The following is a 20,612-nucleotide window of genomic DNA, read 5'->3' on the forward strand; positions in this document are numbered from 1 at the left end:
TCAGTCTAAGATGGACGCGTCGGCGCGTCGAGTCAAGCCGGAAGTGGAGGGGGGGGGGGGAGGACGCCTCGCCCGGGTGCCTGAGCGGGCAGTTCGGGCCGGAGTTCGCCAGGGAACTTTGCGACGAGAAGAAGTTGACGGCGCCGATCGAGACGGCGGAAGTGAGTACCGAGGGCGATGTGCAGTTTGGGTGTATTGAGAGGGAAGAGTGTCTGACGGAGTTGCCTTTTTTTCTTTTTTCTTTCTCTTTTTTTTTTTTGGCTGTGTCCAGGAGAAGTGGAAGCTGCTGCCGGCGTTCTTAAGGACCAGGGGTCTGGTGAAGCAACACATTGACTCCTACAATTATTTCGTGAATGAGGAGATACAGCACATATTGGCGTCGAACTCGCGCGTGAAGTGCGACGCGGACCCGAATTTTTTCTTGGAGTACACGGACATTTGGGTGGGGCAGCCGTCGATCGTGGAGAACATGATAGAGCGGAAGGTGACGCCCCAGGAGTGCCGACTGCGAGACCTGACCTACAGCGCGCCGATTTACGTGAACATTCGCTACACGCGCGGCAGGGACGAATTGGTCGTGAGCAAGGGCGTCTGCATAGGCTACTTGCCAATCATGTTGAGGTCGAGTCACTGCGTGCTGCAGGGGGCGTCCGAGGCGGAGCTGGCGAAGTACGCTGAGTGTCCGCTGGATCCGGGCGGCTATTTCATCATACGCGGCGTGGAGAAGGTAATTTTGATCCAGGAGCAGCTTTCGAAGAACCGCATCTTGCTGGAGTTGGACGCGAAGCACCAGGTTTCCGCGACGGTGACCTCTTCGACCCACGAGAGGAAGTCGAAGACGACCATCTACCTGAAGCAGGAGCGGCTCTACATGAAGCACAACACCTTTCAAGAGGACGTCCCGCTCGTGGTGATGTTGAAGGCGATGGGGATGGAGTCCGACCAGGAGATCGCGCAGCTCGTGGCGGCCCCGTCCGCCGAGCGCGACGAGGAGCAGATGTTGCCGTCGCTGTTGGAAGCCATCCAGCTGAGGGTCCACACTCAGGCTCAGGCCTTGGAGTACTTGGGCCAGAGGATCCGGGTCTTCAAGAACAGGAAGCGGATTCAGTCCAGGTCGGACGAGGCGCGCGGCATTCTGTCCCAGGTCGTGTTGAACCACATTCCGGTCGTCCAGCACGACTTGAGGCTGAAGTGCGTCGTCATCTGCCAGATGGTCCGCCGAATTTTCCGAGCCAGCCGAGACAAGACTCAGCTAAGCGACAAGGACTACTACGGCAACAAGCGCCTGGAGCTGGCCGGCCAGCTCTTGTCCCTGCTGTTCGAGGACGTCTTCAAGCAGTTCAACAGCACGCTTCAAAAGATGGCCGAAAACGTCTTGAGCAAGCCCAACCGACTCCTCTTCGACATCGCCAGGAACATGACCGGCATCCAGCGGGACCTGATCACGAACGGCATGGCCAACTCGATCTCCTCCGGAAACTGGAGGCTGAAGCGATTCAAAATGGAGCGCGCCGGGGTCACTCAGGTCCTCTCCAGACTCTCCTTCATCGCCACGCTCGGCATGATGACGCGCATCCAGTCTCAATTCGAGAGGACGCGCAAGATATCCGGCCCGAGGTCCCTGCAGGGGTCCCAATGGGGCATGCTCTGTCCCTCCGACACGCCGGAAGGAGAGTCCTGCGGCCTGATCAAAAACTTGGCCCTGCTCACACACGTCACCACCGACCAGGACGAAAGCAAGCTGGCCCGCCTCGCGTCCCACCTCGGCGTGGAAGACGTCCACCTGATGTCCGGCGAGGAAATAAACTCCCCCAGCTCCACTATGGTCTGGCTGAACGGCGTCCTTCTCGGCATCCACGCCCACCCGAAGCTGCTCATGTCGAATCTGCGAAGACTCCGTCGGACCGGAAAAATCAGCGAGTACGTCAGCGTGTTCTACGACCAAAAAGACCTCAGCGTCCACATCGCCACCGACGGCGGGAGACTCTGCAGACCCCTCATCGTCGTCGACGAGCGCGGCGAGTCGCTCGTCAAAAACACTCATCTGCTCCAACTCTCTCAGGGACTCCTGCAATTCGACGACTTCCTCAGGTCCGGGCTCATCGAATACATCGACGTCAACGAGGAGAACAGCTGTCACATCGCCATGTACGAAAGAGACATCCTCCCCGGCAAAACCACCCACCTCGAAATCGACCCGCTCACCATCCTGGGCGTCTGCGCCGGACTCATCCCCTACCCAAACCACAACCAGTCGCCGCGTAACACCTACCAGTGCGCCATGGGCAAGCAGAGCATCGGCGCCATCGCCTACAACCAGTTTCAGCGCATCGACACGCTCCTGTACCTGATGGTCTATCCCCAGCGCCCCCTCGTTCAAACCCGGCAAATCCCCCTCATCGGGTTCGACAAGCTCCCGGCGGGCCAAAACGCCATCATCGCCGTCATGTCCTACTCCGGCTACGACATCGAGGACGCCGTCGTGCTCAACAAAGCCTCGCTCGACCGCGGCTTCGGACGCTGCATGATCATGAAAAAAGTCGCCCTCGCCCTCCGGTACGACGACTGCCTGCTCCCCGCCCCCTCCACGGGCCAGGACAAGTACCGGTCCCTCGACGAAGACGGACTCGCCTGTCCGGCTTCCAAGCTCGAATGCGGCGACGTCTACCTCAACAAACAAATCCCCCAGAACACCGGCGACGAACTGCTCGTCGCCCGCCCCGGAAGCGCTCCCAGCTCCGCCAAAGTCGTCGCTCAAAGCTACAAGGGCAGAAACCCCGTCTACGTCGACAAAGTCATGCTCGCCTCCGGAGAGGAAGAAGGACAAACGCTGGTCAAAATCCTGTTCCGAGAAACCAGACGCCCGGAAATCGGCGACAAATTCTCCTCCCGACACGGACAAAAGGGCGTCGTGGGACTCATCGTCGACCAAGGAGACATGCCATTCACCCAAAGCGGAATCTGTCCAGACATCATCATGAACCCTCACGGATTCCCCAGCCGAATGACCGTCGGCAAACTCCTCGAACTGATCACCGGCAAAGCCAAAGTCCAAGTCGGGCAGTTCGGCGACTCCACCATCTTCTCCGGGGACCCCGTCCAGCAAACCGGACAACTGCTCGTCCAACACGGATTTTGCTACTCCGGCAAGGAAATCCTCACCTCCGGCGTCACCGGCGAAACGCTCAGCGCCTACATCTACTTCGGCCCCATGTACTACCAAAAACTCAAACACATGGTCGCCGACAAAATGCACGCGCGCTCCAGGGGACCCAAAACGCTGCTCACTCGCCAACCCACCGAAGGCAGGAGCAAAGACGGCGGACTCAGGCTGGGCGAAATGGAAAGAGACTGCCTCATAGGATTCGGATCCTCGGGCCTACTTCTAGAAAGACTCATGGTCAGCTCCGACTCGTTCACCTCCTACGTATGTCGCTCCTGCGGGCTTCTCGCCTACCAACACTGGTGCCAGTACTGCCAGTCCTCTCTCTCCCTCACCCACCTCTCCATCCCCTACGCCGCGAAACTCCTATTCCAAGAGCTCATCTCCATGAACATCGTCGTCCGACTTCGCATCGATCCCCTCTAAAAACGTTTTTTTTCTCTTTTTTCCCCCATTTTTAACCGTCATATCCCCCTCATTCTTAACCGTCATATCCCCCTCATTCCGCTTTTTTTGACCGTCACCCCCCTCATTTCAGCCGTCCCCCCCGCCTCTTTCACACGCTATGTCTTCCACCCCCGCATGGGCCTCGCTCCAGCAGCACCGAGATCTGCTCGGCATCCCCTCTCTCTCCCAGCTCTTCCTCGACGACCCCCATCGCTTCGACAAGTTTCACCTCCAACTTGAGAACCTCTTTCTCGACTACTCCAAAAACTGGATCACCTCCGACACCCTCCGCCTTCTCGCGGACCTCCTCAATCAGGCAGACGTCCCGACTCAGCTGGAAAACATGTTTCGCGGCGAACACATCAACTCCACTGAAAACCGTGCCGTTCTCCACGTAGCGCTCCGCAACCTGTCAAAAACGCCCATCCTCGTCGACGGCTCCGACGTCATGCCTCAGGTACGCCCGCACTCGCCCCCCCCTTTCTCCTCTCCCCGCCCCCCTCTTACACGCACACACGCGTACACGTTTGTGTGCGGCGTTTCAGGTCTTCGACGTCCTGGCTAGAATGAAATCCTTCTCCTCCTCCGTCCGCGACGGCTCCTGGACCGGCTACACCGGCCAGTCCATCACCGACATCGTGAACATCGGTATCGGGGGAAGCGACCTGGGCCCCTCCATGGTCTGTCTAGCCCTCAGGTCCTTCGGCCATCCCCGACTCTCCATGCACTTTGTGTCCAACATAGACGGCCACCACATCGACAGTGTCCTCCAAAAAATAGACCCCGCTCGTTCTCTCTTCATCGTCGCGAGCAAGACTTTCACTACCCAAGAAACTCTGACCAACGCTCAAACCGCCAAAAACTGGCTCCTCTCTCACACCAATGACCCCTCCGCCGTCTCCAAACACTTCGTAGCCCTCTCCACCAACACCGAGGCCGTGTCCTCCTTCGGCATACTCACCGAAAACATGTTCCCATTCTGGGACTGGGTCGGCGGACGATACAGCCTCTGGAGCGCCATCGGACTCTCTATCATGCTCTACATCGGCTCAGACTCGTTCGAACAGCTCCTGTCCGGCGCTCACTACGTCGACCAACACCTCCTGGCGAACATTCGCACCAACCCACTCTCCTGTCCCTCGGTCGTCTTGGGCCTCCTGGGAATCTGGTACAACAACTTCTACGACGCTCAAACCCACGCATTGCTCCCGTACCACCAAGACCTGTCTCGATTCGCCGCCTACTTCCAACAAGGAGATATGGAATCGAACGGCAAAAGCGTCGACCGACAAGGGAACAAAGTGAACATACAAACCGGACCCATCATATGGGGAGAACCAGGCACCAACTCTCAACACTCATTCTTCCAACTCCTCCATCAAGGCACCAAACTCATACCAGCCGACTTCATCGCCTTCGCGCGCGCATCTCACAACCTGCCCATGCACCAAGATATCCTCATCTCTAACTACCTGGCGCAAACGGAGGCACTCGCGTTCGGAAAGCCCCTAGAGGCCGTGCGCAAAGAACTGCAACAACAAGGCCTCAACCAAGAATCCATCTCGGCTCTCGCCCCCCACAAAGTCTTTGAAGGCAACCATCCAACCAACTCAATCCTAATCGATTCACTCACTCCCTACTCTCTGGGCTCGCTCATTGCCATCTACGAGCACAAGATCTTCGTACAAGGCATCGTGTGGAATATCAACTCCTTCGACCAATGGGGCGTGGAACTCGGCAAGCAGCTGGCAAAGGCCATCCTGCAGGAACTCAGCACGCCTGAGACAGCACAGAAACACGACTCAAGCACCAACGGACTCATCAATATCTACAAAAAGCTAAGAAAATGAGAGCCCCTTTTCCGTTCAGAAAATTCAAACCAAAACCAAACGTGTAACAATAAAAAAACCCCTCCGCCTAAGATGGCTAGTAAAACAGCAGAATCAAACGAAACGCGCAACTGTGCTACACTTTTCCTGCTCACATAAAATCTTCTGTCAGCGCGTCAAATAAAAGAAGATTTTTTTGGCAGTTGGCGCATATGTAATACTATACATGCATACATAGAGAGAGACTCAGGCCTCGGGCCGATCTCTCTCTCTGATGGGGAGGAGGGCGCGAATTGGCTGCTGTGCCGCGCGAGGCGGATCCCTGAGAAGGAAATGTGCTGGTGTGCGAAAGAGTAACTAGCCCCCTCTGCCGACAACGATCGCCAGTTCCCTCCGTCGCGTAAGAAAGGAAAGTTGTACCCTCTAGGAGGGGGGTTCGCCTTCTATACACGCTAGCCAGGGCTGAGGATTCCGAAGGTAGTCTTGTCTCAAGCTCGCAAGCATATCTACAACCTGTTTAGTGGTAGGCCTGGCCTCGACGCGCTCGTCAATGCATCGAGAAATAAGGGTCTTGAAGTTTTCCGGGAGCTTGCTGGGGATCGTAGGACGCAGACCCTGACTAGCCTGGACGATGATCTGAAAGTCATAATTGAGATTTTTAAACTCGGAAAAGGGAGAAGCATAAGCTCTCTTGACCGTGCGATTGACAATCTCCCAGAGGACAATGCCCATGGAATAGACGTCGCTTCGAACGGTGAAGGTACCTCCATTGAAGATCTCAGGAGCGCAATATGCAAAGGTGCCGCAGAGTTTTTTGAACGTCTCTAAATTTCTACTACCCAGAACGCGGGACAAACCGAAATCACAGACCTTCAAATGCCAATCCGAGGTAACGAGCAAATTAAGGGATTTTAGGTCGCGATGGACAATAGGAGAAGGAGAAAACGAGTGCAGCACCTGCATGCCACATGCCATTTCCAGGCAAAATGTCAATGCCAAGTCCCAGCTGAGGTCAAGCTGCTTATTGTTCAACACATGATAAAGAGAACCACGAGGACAATACTCAAAAACCATGGTAAGATTAGGCTCAATCGAGGCACCGTAAAAAGTGACCATAAAAGGAGAATGAAGCTTGGTCAAAATCGTCAGTTCTTTTCGGAATTCGTCCAATTGCTCTGAAACCTCTACTGCCGTAAGGACCTTAATTGCTACTTCCTTGCCCTTAAACAGACCTCTATACACTTGTCCGCTAGTTCCGGAACCCAGCTTCTTTGTAAATTCTAAATCGTTCCCGTCTATCTCCCAATCGCCCTCTGCCAAGCCCAACTCGGTCCGAACTTGTTCAATGTTCTCGGACGAAGACAATGAGCTCTCCGGCAACACCAAGGCCGCTTGCTTTGGCCTGATTGGAGGTACCAGTGAGTATCTCTGCTTACGATTAGGTGATTGAGCTAGACCTATCTGTTGTCTGTTTTTCGCGCGACTCAACTTCACCTCATGCGTCGCTCCAGGATTCCTTTCTTTCGCTACCAAACTGATACTCCCCGCAGCCGGTCTCGTTATACCCCTTTTCTGTGTGCCCTTCTCCTCCGTTTGCCTTTGCAACTGCTTTGCTTGCTCCTCCTGCTCCCACCGAGCTTTCATCTGCTCTATCCTCTTAAACAATTGAATCTGAGGCCCTAATTTGAAAACCATCAAGTGCTCCTTCAACGTCTGTTCGTTCAACGAGACCAAACGCGCCGGATCGTACCACCCATTAATTATGAACTGTTTCGCATAATCCAGCAAACCACATTCCTGCAACAGCAACCTCAACTCCTCTACCTGCTTCAAAAGACGAACGATCGCCCTAGCGGAATGACTATTCATGTCCTCGCTCAGCGTCCGGCGCGCAATGTCCAGCGCAGTAGATCCGTTCGCCGTCTTCAGCGATGGATCCGCCCCCGCCTCCAACAACGCATAGCACAAATCCTCCCTCCCTAGGCGCACTGCATAATGCAGCGGGGTCTCATTCTGCTCGTTCCTCATATCAATCGCGGCGTGGTGCTTCACCAACATGCTAACCATGAAAAGACGAAACTTCTTGTTGAAAACCGCCTTGTGCATCGCCGTCTCCTTGTTCCGGTTGTACTGAGCCAAATACTCCGCCTTGTTTTCCGCCAGACTGATCATCATGCTCCCCAACTTCTTGCAGTTCAGTGAATGGTTGTTCTGGCAAAAAAAGTGCAGTGGCGTATTCGCATCCGCATTCAACGCCTCCACGCATATGGTCGGCATATTCAACAACATGTCCAAAATCTCGTCGCAAATCGTCGAAATGCTGCATGCCACATGCAAAGAGGTGTTCTCAGTCTTGGGAGACAAGAAATTAATGTCTATCTTGTCCTGGTTATCCAAGTAATACTTCAATATTAACTTCACCATCTCCACGTCATTCTTGTAAAACGCCAAGTGCAATGGTGATTGCTGCACGCTGTTAAACACATGAATCTTGGTCACGTCATGATCTAAAATTTGACTCACTCGCTCGTAGTTTCGCTCGTCCACCGCCACGTGTAATGCGCTGTTTCCAAGTACGCCAAACAGCGTTCGTTGCAACACATGGTAACACCGATCCAAATACTCCCCAAGAGAACCAAAATTATATTTTTTGTTATTGGTTGTGATCATGCGAATATGTTTCTCGTCTTTGTCTATATCGAGAATCTCATTAAAAAACCAAATTTTCTTGTCCTCCACAAGTGAAAACGGACCCTTCTTCCCATGAAACATTACATGCTCGTTCGTTATGAATAACCTTCCAGAATGAGTCGATACACCCTGCTTCAAGGAGCATATAAATACCCGCCTTCAACACCTCTTCTTCCGGAATTCCAAAGTATTTTATCGCCTCCATGCGCTCAAACTCCGTGGGCTGGTGGCTGGAGTTCCCCGACGCAGGTACCCTTTTCTGCTCGTCGCCGTCGTATTCCCATCACCCAATACGTTCCCACCCCAAGGCGCACAGCACATGATTAGTTCGTTACTCTCATCAATTAATTAAAAGATCACGATCACTCTGCGCATCTTTGAGACTCAGGCCCGTATGTGTATCTCACATATCCGTCCTCCCCTTTCATCTCCGCGCACAAGCTACGAGACTATTCTCTTTTTCCTCCAGCACTACTCTCAAACAGAGAAGCGCTTGTCAACCCGCCAAACGCCTCCGACTCGCCCTTCTAATGTACCCTACATGTGCATGTGCATGTCTAAATTTCCAGTCGGCGCGACTGCCCCGCACGTGCATTAGTTCATTCCTCCTCTTTTTTCGTTGTGGCGTCGAATTCAATGTCAGTGTGAAGCTTCGGCCATAATGAGTTCGGCCAGCGCACACGCGGCAGCCGCCTCTCTTCCGCACCGAGCGTGTCATCTTTCCTTGTCGCTGCTCTGCACGTCCGCGCGCATGTGTTCTAGCGGGAGGAGTACGGTGGCGAGGGGAGAGGCAAAAACCGCGCACACCCTCAAACAAGGGCGAAGTCGGTCAATTCTAAAGCGCACTCAGAATTTGAAATTGTCGAAGTACGCAGAGCCAGAAAAATGCGGCCGAAAGATGGCCAGGTGCAGGCATACACCGGACGGAAGATCGAGCACAAAAAACACACATCTGGTTACACACGCGAGACAGATGTGTACATACAGCGAAAATTTTAGACTGAAAGTCGAAATGCCGGCGAAAACAAAAGAGGAATTTTGCGTCAGTGATGAGATCATGCGGATGAATAAGAGATATGCACTGTAGTGCATGCGTAAGAAATTAAAAAGCAGGGATTTGAAGTGCAAAAGAGAGCAGTTTACACGTGCGCATGGAGTCCCCCCGTCTAAAATGTAGCAGCTTTCAGTTGCATGGGGACTGAGACGGAGGCATTTCCAGCTGGAAGGAGATCTCAATTCTAACAAATAGGGCGGACTAATAGCAAAGACAACAGCTTGGAGGTGCAGTGATGAGAGGTTAAAATAGAACTTAAATAGAGTACCATTTATTGCGTGATTACGGAAGGCGAAGTAAACATCGAATAAGAAGTCAAAAAAGGGTGAACGTCAAGCCACAAAAAAAGAAGCCGCTAGAGAGGGCGCAAGAGAGCGTATGGAGGTAATACCAGGAAAGAAACAGAATTAAAAAAAATCGAAAATAAATCAGATTAAAAAGAAGAGGAAATATAGGTCTAAAACTTGCCTGAGAGGAAGTGGATTGCGAGGTATTCGCGTTGCATAGAAGGGGCCACGATTTAAAGAACAAAAAAATAGCTGGTACAGGAAAGGAGCGACACGAAGTGAAGGCGGAAAAATAGCAATAGATGAATAGAGCGATGTATAATGTAGAATGAAAGGAGATACCATGCACAGCGTGCGAATACATGTCCAAATATATATACACACATATGGGATTAGTTACGGAGGATATAAGTCTGTTTATCACTGGGAGACTGCGATGGCGAAGCAGGTTCTACAAGCTCTATTTTGGTTGTATTGAAAGGGGCTGGGTATACTGCGCGCTTTGGTTTTTTTATTGTGTGCGTGTTCTTTTGGCGAGAGGCCCACAAATCCCGGCAATAGGGCAGCTCTTGCGTTGTTGAGGTGCATTTTCTCTGTAGATGGGGGAGGAATTGGCTGACGGATGGCTCGAGCGAGAGGGTGGGTTTAGAGGTCGTCAAAAGAGGGGCAAAAATCATTTTTTTTTAAGGACGCGTCATGTGAGTCAGCAGTCGATGAAGATGGGCAAAAACGCGAAAGACATCAAAAGACAGATAGAGAAAGACTTGGGGATGTGTTGCTCCTGTTGCCCGAATGATCGGTATGCTGATTCAGGGAACCGAGGGACGGCAAGCGTCTTTGGAGCGCGAGCAAGGTGTCCAATCTTTCAGGTATTGGTACGTGTTAGACATCAGTTTAAGAGGTTTGACGGGTAAAAAATGCGCGGAGAGAAGAGGAACAGAGGTTGACATGTTTCTGGATCTGTGATAATGGGAAAAACTTAGGCGAGCCGACCAAATGTGTGGAATTGTAGAGGCGAGGATACGAAAAGAGAAGCAGAGGCAGGTAGGCAGAAAAAGAATAGAGTATCGTGTACATGTTGAAGGGTGAAGAGAATTTTTGTACAGACAGACGACGAGTCGAGCGAAAACGATAATTCGGATTTGACAAATTTTTTTTTAGATGAAGGATCGACGGCAAGTGACAATGATTTATGGGAGAGTTATTATTTAGTGCAAGTTATAGAGATAGGAGAAGAGGATGGGTCTTCTTGCAATAGTATTGCTACACCCTCTGGGCGTACTGGTGATTATTGGAAGGGATTACCGAACTTTAGGAATGTTGAACCGTCGGCTGGACCTCTTGACACTTCGCGTCTGACGATTGACAATTATTTGATGGAACTGGATTTTATTAGACGCGGTTGGGGAGGGGGAGAGATTACATTTCAGAAGGTTGTCGAAAGCCTGCGTCATCATTCCGGCGCATCACTTCGTCAAGAGAAGGAAAAACCTGAACATTGGATCCGCAACGAGGAAAAACAATTGGGTAGTCATAGCCGAAAAAGTGGAACCTGGATTTTGGGGTTTAGACGGTCAGACAGAAGAGCTTGGGAAGAGTTGTTTGAAAGACTCAAAACGTCTGAAGAAGAACACCTATTTTGGACATTGAATTTTTATCAGAGTGGTCGAAGTATTTGTAAGGATCAACATGACGGTGATATTCGTATTTACCACGACGATTCCGTTCATTCATCGTCTGCCTTATTGAGTGTCGATTGTTCTACGCCTCTTTCAACTGCTGGTCCCTCGTTTATCCATCCAAATTTTTTGGCCCCATTGGAAACTGTTGAAATTCAGCAAAACAGATATATTATTTATTCCTGCATTCCTCATACTTTGCGTTCCTTGTTCCTATTCAGCTCGGCGTGCATTCAAAACCCAACCATTAGGGACTTCCTGGTCTATCAGCTTATACGGGCTGTAAACTTCATTCACGGGCGAGGAATTATTCACGGCGACTTGGTTCCTGGAAACGTTCATCTGGATTCGAAGTTTTGGATAAGAATAGGTGGAATCTGTCCGGACTCGATGGTGAATAGTGAGTGGCAAGCTCGTCACCACTTGATGTCGTCTTCAAAGAAATCTTCCGCGAAAAGCGACATTGTCGACGGCCAAATCTCGGCAATAAATGGGCCCAAGCTTCCTGCAAGTAGTTACATAAGAGAAACTTTCGTAAAGTCCTCCTCTGATCCGTTTTTATTTTCCCCAACGCCTCTATTTCTCTCTCCCACCTATGCATGGATCGAGGGTAGAATGTCCACTTACGATTATCTCTTACAACTCAATTACTGGGCGGGTAGGGTGTTTCATGACTTTGGCTCGCACTTGGTCTTTCCCTGGGTTATCGACTTCGAGTCCCCGATTTCCTGGCGCGATCTTTCTAAGACGAAGCACCGGCTCAACAAGGGGGACACATACCTGGACTTGACGTATTCACAGAGCAGTGGACTCCACGACAGCGGCTGGAGGCGGGAAAAGTGCTACAACGAACAACTGAGTCCAGCGGAAGGATACCATGTGCGTGACCAGATGACCGAGTTGACGTATTGCATTTATTTTGCAAGAAGGTTGCCTATCCCTCTGCTTAAAAAGTATGTCAGAAAGAATTATAGGGCATATGAATATCCCGTGTCGATCAAAAAGATGTACAAATGGACGTCTGAGGAATGCGTTCCGGAATACTATAGCGACAGAGAGGTCTTCTTGTCGATTCACAAAAGCATGCCGGATTTGAAGGTTCCAAAGTGGGCGGGCTCAGAAGATCTCTCCTTGAATATTGATTCGCATGGTAGTTTTGACCATCATAAAAATGACGCCAATCAACACGCCCATTCGGCGAATCTTCACTCAGAAAAGAACAATTCGGACTCTCTCCTCGATGCAGCGGCAAACATTCGCGGGTCCAGCGACGACGACAAAAAAAATCGAAACTCTTACAGCGCTACCGACCGTTTTCTTCACTTTCATCGACAGGCTCTTGAAAGCTGCCATGTATCTCAACATCTGCATCACTGGATCGATCTGACCTTTGGCTACAAACTCTCCGCTCAATCCGGAAAAGATGAGAAAAACGTCGCCTTCATCGATAAAGCGGTTCTGAAAAATTGCGGATACATACAACTCTTTGATCTTCCACACCCCCTAAGAAGAAGATGCTCGGGTCTGACTCAACCAACATTTTCCGATGACCACATTGCCTCACTGTATCATGACCCATCCTCCTTCCCTCACTATCCTCTTTCACCCCCTAAAAATGATTACAGTACTCTGTCCACCACCTCGTCCTTCCAAAATTCACCTGCTGATGGTACGTATTATCACCATTACCCCTTTCTGCACCCTTTATCTATGGCTAAGCCCGTCCTTATTCGACCTCCGTCGTTCACTCTTCTGCGACCAGAAACCCAAAACTCGCACTATCTGCGCTTGCAAGCGGCCAAGACCTACACAAAAAACCTAGAAGAACACCAATGCTTCCTCGAATTTTTAAAGGGCACGGAAAAGTTGGACGCGTACTACTTGCCGCCTTCTCTAGCACATGCCACCAATGGCAGCTTTGATGATGACAATCTTAGCACCGACGATTGCAACAATTGTCACCGTCATAATGTCGATTTGGATACTCGCGTCAGCTCGGACCGGACGCCGCTCAACGACAGCGATTTCCCCATTGCTGGTGAAAACGTCGCGGGTGATGGCGATTTCTGCATGGGCTCGTCTTTTTTGGACGGAGATGTGATCGGTTCGTATAGAGACCGTTTTGAATTTTTCGTCGCGCGTGACTTGTTCTCGACGGCATGTCTGGCGTTCGAGCTCTTGACGGGGTCCCGGCTGTTTCATCGAGGGAATGCCAAGTACTTTATGACAGAAGACATGAGCACAGGCAAAGGAGATCCGCGCTGGTGGGATGGGTCGTGCGTGCTGAAGGGCGGCGAGATTGACGTGAAGTCGTTGGTTTTTATGCTTGTGTATCCCATGAACAGGTATTACATGAGAGTCAGAATGGATAGGATGGGGCGCAGAGGTGGAATCAGCGATGATGACGCGTCACAAATGAAGGAGATTGACCAAGGTTCTCCCTGGGAAGTGGAGCCTACATCGGTGTTGACGCGTATATTACATGAGAATTGCTCTCAATGTACAAACTCTGGGTGGGATGTACCATTGAGAAATCGGGTTGCCTTTCCTTCTTACTTCGATTCGGTCTATAATTTTTTATGTGGTTATTACGCAAGGCCTTCTGCGGAGGCTCGATTTCGATATTTAGTGGACAACTGGTGGTATTTGTCCGGTCTGCCGTTGTCCGCGTTCATGGTCGCTTTGCCTAGCTTTCTGGAGCATTTTAGTGCTGAGGAGACGCGATTTTTGTCGGTCGACCTCATTGCACTGCTTTACCAGAAGTTGGGGAGGTTGGCGTCGATACAGCAGCTATTAAAACCGGTGGCCCAGTTGTATGAGGGCGCATCTCGAGGAGAGTTGGAACTTCGCTTGACGTTGAAGTTGCTGGAAATCGAGACGTTGAAGACTATGATTAAATGTTTTGGTCACGAATGTTTCTTGGAAGAAATTCTCTCGTACGTCATGAAGTGCATTTATTTTCGAGATGACGATCCCCTCGATGGAAAAAGCGATGAGATTTCTGGCGTTCAGGACCTTTTCGCTAAAGAAAGGACAATCAAAAGCAATTCTGTGGCTTCTAAAGCTAAACAGGCAATAATCAAACTTATTTCCGTACTATCGCCTCTTACATACATTGAACACATTCTTTGTAGTTTGCTGCATTCTTTGGATAAAAGCGTTCGTCCTGGATTGATCGATCTGGTTATAGAGGTCTCTGCACGTTTGGACAACTCCGCCGTCTTGAAACGCGCTTTTCCGATCTTATTGGGCATGGCGAGGAAACACTTCGATTGGTTCCAGCGAGCAAGTCACAGTTCCTCTCTGCCTACTGATTCCTGTATAGCTAAGCTTTCCCAAATCGTTACCGCGTTGACCAAGCTTTCATCAGTGGTGCAGCCTTCTTCTCTCATTTCTTATTTTCAGTCCCACAGTCAGATTTTGCGTACAATTCAGAGTCTCACCTGTCACCTTGGGTCACAGTCCTGCCTCAAAGGCGAAATCAACCACGTGGCGCTTCCATGGAGCTACTTCGTGAATGTCATCGCCTTCCAGTCCCAGATGGCAGAGTCTAGCCCTCCCGGCGAGGGGAGGGCAAAGCCTTCAAAGAACTTCAAAAAAACGCACAGTATCATACAGGGAATTTTGGCCGAGTTGAGCACTCTCCCTGGGTTTGGCGCTCCTCCGGATGACGGAAGAGAATCTGGGATCAAACACAATAAGGCTAACCCCGACGAAAAGATCAGGAGCCCCCGCAAACTGCGACGTTTCCACAACGAGTCCTGCTACGGCAGACGCGAAACTGCGAGCTTCTCTACCCACGAGCCCAGCAGCGACGCAGCGGACCAATGCGGCGTTGGGACCACGCATAAACCTTACAGAGTTAGGAGTCTGTCAAGGAACAGCGCATCAACTAAGGACGACAGTGAAGCAACAGACCACAGCAATAGTCGTCTTTATACCAATAGCCATGTCTCCTCTTCCGCTAGTGGTGGTGTTTTTGCTACTTCTGGCGATCAGGCTTGTTTCGAAGGAAGGGAACTCAGCTCGGTGGGGGCGGACAGAGAGGTGAATGCACTTGGTGGCGCGAGAGAGAAGGGGAAAAAGGGCTGGAGAAGGGCATTCGAGTGGAGCGGGGTGTTGAAGAGAGGAGCGGGAAAGGGTGGTAATCCTGAAAGAGAGTCGAGGTACGTCGGCGGGACTGAGTGGGCAGAAACATTAGAAGTGAAAGGAAGAGAGGCCTGGGAGCTGGAACTGAAGAGGTTGGAAGAGTACGAGTACCATGAGCACAACGCTGAAGTAAGATGCTTGAGTACAGACGAAGGCGGTAAATATGTGGTTTCCGGGGCGGAGGATCGGCTGGTAAAGGTATGGAATTTGCAGAAACGCGAGTGCAGTCAACAAACTTACTACGGTCATCGGGATGTGATCATAGGCGTAAGCTTGAGCAAAGATGCGACGATGGCCGTATCTTGCGACGGAGAGATTCATCGGTGGAGTGTGGAAAGAGGACAATGCTTGAATAAAATAAAAAGTGGAAAAAGAGAATATAAAATTCTTTCAGACCTTGGAGAAGACCTGTTGGTCACCACGACAGGCAAAAAAATAGACATAATTGACTTCCGTGCTCCCGATGTTCAATGCGAATGGAATCTGATTTACGATCTTTCGAAAACTAGTTCAGACCGTATCACAAGTATTGGATACAAAGTCGGTAGGAATTTTCAGCCTTTTTATCCTACTACTCAACTCCTTATTGGACAAAGCTCCGGATATGCCTGTTCTATGGATCTCCGATTCGGAAGCCTAACCCAACACTGGCTTGCTCATTTGGGATCCGTTAAAAATATCTCGTCCTATGAGTCTTCTTCCAGTCCCCCTCTTCTATTCTCCTATGATTCACATAACAATGCCCTCTCTGTATGGGATGACTATCACCCTTCTAGCACTCCTCAGCTCCTCTATCAATTCTTTTCTCCCTACAGTAGCTTCTCCACCTTCACGTGTTATCGCCACTCCCTCATCGTATCTCTCGGCCACTCCCTCTCCCTGGTTCCGTTCCACTCCTTCCTACCCCATTCAAACTCGATCCGCCGTCCGTCTCGACTCTCGCTCCTTCCCTATCTCAAAAAAATAGATGGTGTACACTCTCCTATCACCTCCGTCCTCTCCCTTCCTCTACAATCCCTCCTCCTCCTCGGCAACACCCGAGGCGAACTGCTTCTGCTTAACTAGATAGTCACGCATACCTTTTCCGGAACTCGTGAGAAAACCTCTTTATAAAATAAAGCCCCTTTAGTGAGCTCTTCGCACTTTTTTTTTTTTACCATTCCGGTCTTCTCCGGTATTCTCTCTGTTTTTTCTCGACCGACGGACTTCGCCAGGTGGAATCAATTGTCACGTCGAGAAGACGCGCTAAAGGCGCAGAAAAGACAGGCGTGGCTGAGTGCGACGACGCAATTGAAAAGTGACAGTTTTCACCGGATCGCAGAGGGAAATGAAAACTTATCTGGCCCAAGGAAGAGATTTTCGCGGCGCGCTTGAATGTAACACCTATTCGTACATTATGGCACAATTTCACTCGAAGGCCTCGATGAAGCACGTCTGTCCGGCGGACGGAATTGCCCATGTGACTGAATGGTGGTCTATGAGCGAGGCGTTGAAGTTTGTAAGATATAACCCAGGTGAGTGAATTTGGAGCATGTAATTGGTATGGAACGAGGGCGAGCAATGACCGAGAGAAAACGGATAGAGTGTGGTGGAGATGGTAGAGGAGTGAATGGGACTGTCAGAAAGCGGTAAGGAATAGAGTTGTACATCTATGACGACACGGTCGAATTTTTTTGTAGAGATAGGTGAGTCGGAGAGTAAAGAAGGGAGAAGGGGCGAGGCAGAAGGAGAAGGAGGCAGGACCAGTTTTCCCTTTATGTGAAAGGTGAGGCTCGGATATGAGTGTGCGGCGTGCGTTTTTTTGAGTGAGATAAATGCATTTTGATGCGAAGAAAATGGGGAGATGGCGAGGTGCAGGGTGCGGGCCAGTCGGAGAGAGTGTCGGATGAAAAAGGTAGTAGGAAGGACAGGACGTGCGTAGAGTCGAACTAGTTGTCGAAGGTATTTTTTGGAGAGCATTAGGAAGTCGAATACGCAGGCAGTATTAGGGAACATTTGGAGGAGTTGCCGAAATTGGTGGAGGAGGCGCGAATAATGAGGGGGGACAGGAACAGGAAGGGAGGATTCCAAGAGGTGCAAAGGAGATATTGATTCCGTTGATACATATTGATGCATAGCGACTGATGCAGAGGAGGAGGAAAGAGAAGATAGTAGTTTAGAGAGGAATTGGAATGACTGGGCAAGGTGAAGGAAATCTGGGGGAAGGTCCAAGTCTATAAACTGTAAAGAATGCCACACATTTGCTAGAAGCAAGAATAGATGTGAGAGATTTTTTGACATGGTAAAAAATTGATCAGGGGGGTCCATGGAAGGGGATATCGAAGAGAAGTGGGTGTCAAGAAATTGGCATAAGAGGTAGAAGGAGCGGAGGGAGGAGATCCAATAGCGCTGAATGACAAATAAATGGTAACTTTGAGTATTTTCCAATTGCTGTTGAGCCCATATAACTGCAGGAGAATGAGGGAAATAATGGAGGAGCACCGAGAAGAAGGTATTTGAATGGGCTGCAAAGGTGTTGGAAGGAGGAGGCTGGGCTGGGATTACACTGGATGGGGAGAAAGGACTGTCTAATTGGCGGAGGGAATTATCTATTTGTAGTATGAGTGTGCTCCAGTTTATTGGAAGACATAAGGTAGGTGAGGATGCAGAGAGAGTAAGTTGCGCTTCTGAGAGCGAATGGAGGCAATTCATCCATGCTGAATTGGACTGAAAGGAGTACAAATGAGGTGGGAGTGATTGAAACTGTTGAGAGAAGTAATTAGCTGCAGGATGCGCATTGGCGAGGAGTATGCAGAAGAAGGAATATGCAAGAATGAGATGCTGATGAGGTGCAGAGCCGAATAGCAATGATGCAAGAAGTTCAATGCAAGAGTCTAGAGATACAGAAGATTCAGATGGGATAGTGATCTCAGTTGAGGCAAGAATGGTTTGTATAGCGAAGAAATGAAGGCGGAAATAATTGAAGCTAGAATTTGTGCCGAAGAAGGGAGAAAGTTTGATTTCGGCTATTGAATTATCGATTTCTGTAAAATCATTGTAAATATACTGAACCAGCTTTTCAATAGTATGTTGGCATTCTGAAAGACGTAGAGAAACACAATGGTCGACAAGATATTTTGACAGTCTTATCAGTAAAGCGTCATGTGATTCTTGAACCGATCCATTCTGTTTTCGACGACTGTTTGAATGCAAAATTTGTTCTATGATTTTCAAAATAGCTTTGACTGGAATCGTGATTGGCGCCATCTTGTTCGATGGTATATGCTGCGAAAATATTGAAAGTGATTTTAGGATACCGTCCCATACATCCGACGACCGCTTACGGAAGGGACCGATTAGACAAGAGGCGTCGATGGGAGAAGGGGAGCTTTCGGAGAGCAAACGCTTGACAAAAAACAAACCTTCAGAACAGTCATTTTCGAAAGAATGAGTCTTAGGGTGATCGATTTTAGATAGAGAGACTTCTGAATAATAAAAATCGCAGCAAGAAGACTTTGCATCGCCATTTTCACAATCATTGTCATTTCCATTTTCATTCCTTACGTCTTGTTTTTGTTCGCTCATCTCTGAGGCTCTGTCTTGGATTACATTTGCAATGACAGTACATGCCCGGAACATCGCCGCATCACAACCAGAAGACCACTCGTCGTCTCCGCAGGAACCTTTCCTCGAATCGTCTTTCTTCGACTCATTCCCTTTGAAATCATTCCCTGACTTGTCATGCTCTATCGTCTCGTCTTCTTTTAATTCTCCTCCAGCCGTATCCATCCCTCTCTGCGACACTGCCGCCTCGATTTCTTCAATATGACATACCATTCGACAGTACGCCTTGAGCGCGTTCTTGGATATAAATCCATTCGAATTAGAGCATTGCGACTCTAGTGTCGCAAATAGCCAAGAGAACCACCCAGAACTTTGTAGCTGGTACACAGCCAAACTGGAATCCTGCTTAAGCGCCTTAGATACAATTCGGAATACAAACCCATACGTCACATCGCTCGCACTCAGCCCAAACAATAGCTCGACGCAAGCAGGAAACCACATTTCTCCGCTCTCCATCGTACTCCTAGCTCTGTTCACTAATCTCGCCAACTCATTCAATGCGTCTAGCTTCACAGATTTTGTCCATTCCCCTTCCGGTTCCTTCGCCAACTTCCAAACCGAAATGGCCACTTTCGGAGGTAGCCAGCTTACCTCTGACTCTGCTATCTTGCACATCACATGCATTGCCAATTTTATGCACGAAGCCACTGGATATATTTTAATCACCTTCTCACACATCCTTACTGCTCGCATTGCATTCTCTTTCTCCTCGCCGCTCACGTGTCTCAACAACTTCAATATATCCATCTTCGTCGACAAACTTGGCGTGTAAGACATCGATCCCAATAACTCCTCCTCCTCTTCCTCCCCTCCTAAACATAGTATCGCCTCCACCTCTCTCATCATCAACCCCATTAACTCTCCATTTCCTCTTTCCAGCCTCAACGATCCCAACCAATCCAACCCATATACTGCAGCATTTCTCTCTACACTCTCACTCGACCTCAAACCCTCAACCATACGGCGGTGTACATGCGGCATCCCATACACCAACAAACGCCATCGCGACAGTAACATCAACGTCAATGCCCTTGCTACTCCATCGTTGCTATCTAGCAGTACCATCACCTTTCTCACTAACTCCTCCCCACTTCTTACTAAATTCTCCTCCCGGCAACCGCCCCTTCTGCCTCCAAACAACACTATCTCCATTTCAGTCGCCTCATAGCCCTTTTCTTCCTCCTCCTTCTCCCATTCCTTTTTTAGCCTTTCTAGCATTTCATCCCCCCCTCTAAATCCCCATAACCCTAAATCCGATTCTGTCTGCATTCCCATCGTAATGTTCCTCCATGCATAAAAGATAAAATAGCGAACCTCGTTCGATGTACCAGTACTGGCGAACAAATCAGCAATCTTCAGTACGGCCGCGTTCACTATCTTAGATAGATCTGTGTCATCATATCTAATATCGAGCGCAAATTCCTGCAACAATTTTTCAAAATAAATCACAGACTGTAGTTGTGCATACAATAAAGTAGAATGTATATTTTTATCTAACATATAAACGAAATGATCGATAGACGATTCATTACGTATACGTGGCAAATTACCAGGCATTCGGTAAAAAGGATCAGGGAATTTGTAGCGCATATAAAAAAAGATGGCAGATAACACTGAGCACAAATTGATGTGCTCAATTATCCGCCTTTGACCGAATAATATTCGAAATATTTTTTTTAAATAAGTATATATAAATGATATGTGACTAAT

At 49.6% G+C, this 20,612-nt stretch overlaps 4 protein-coding genes across 4 annotated transcripts; 3 read left to right on the top strand and 1 right to left on the bottom strand.

Annotated features, from left to right (window-relative positions):
* The first annotated feature begins 10 nt into the window (after positions 1-10).
* On the top strand, positions 11-3,589 carry LOC126332392 (DNA-directed RNA polymerase III subunit rpc2-like). The gene is made up of 2 exons (XM_049996581.1): positions 11-22; positions 272-3,589. The coding sequence occupies exons 1-2, from the start codon at positions 11-13 to the stop codon at positions 3,587-3,589; spliced, it is 3,330 nt and encodes a 1,109-aa protein (XP_049852538.1).
* A 111-nt stretch (positions 3,590-3,700) lies between these two features.
* LOC126332398 (glucose-6-phosphate isomerase-like) lies at positions 3,701-5,545 on the top strand. The gene is made up of 2 exons (XM_049996588.1): positions 3,701-4,067; positions 4,156-5,545. The coding sequence occupies exons 1-2, from the start codon at positions 3,729-3,731 to the stop codon at positions 5,458-5,460; spliced, it is 1,644 nt and encodes a 547-aa protein (XP_049852545.1). The 5' UTR covers positions 3,701-3,728; the 3' UTR covers positions 5,461-5,545.
* A 317-nt stretch (positions 5,546-5,862) lies between these two features.
* On the bottom strand, positions 5,863-8,801 carry LOC126332399 (stress-activated protein kinase alpha-like). The gene is made up of 2 exons (XM_049996589.1): positions 8,667-8,801; positions 5,863-8,389 (listed from the first exon to the last, which is right to left on the bottom strand). The coding sequence occupies exon 2, from the start codon at positions 8,209-8,211 to the stop codon at positions 5,863-5,865; it is 2,349 nt and encodes a 782-aa protein (XP_049852546.1). The 5' UTR covers positions 8,212-8,389; positions 8,667-8,801.
* Positions 8,802-12,552: 3,751 nt separating this feature from the next.
* LOC126332394 (uncharacterized) lies at positions 12,553-16,431 on the top strand. The gene is made up of 2 exons (XM_049996584.1): positions 12,553-12,819; positions 12,913-16,431. Exon 2 carries the CDS (start codon positions 13,221-13,223, stop codon positions 16,362-16,364), a length of 3,144 nt encoding a protein of 1,047 aa, XP_049852541.1. The 5' UTR covers positions 12,553-12,819; positions 12,913-13,220; the 3' UTR covers positions 16,365-16,431.
* Positions 16,432-20,612: the final 4,181 nt, after the last annotated feature.

The sequence above is a fragment of the Schistocerca gregaria genome, unplaced genomic scaffold (genome assembly GCF_023897955.1).
Source record: "Schistocerca gregaria isolate iqSchGreg1 unplaced genomic scaffold, iqSchGreg1.2 ptg001449l, whole genome shotgun sequence".
NCBI lineage: Eukaryota > Metazoa > Arthropoda > Insecta > Orthoptera > Acrididae > Schistocerca > Schistocerca gregaria.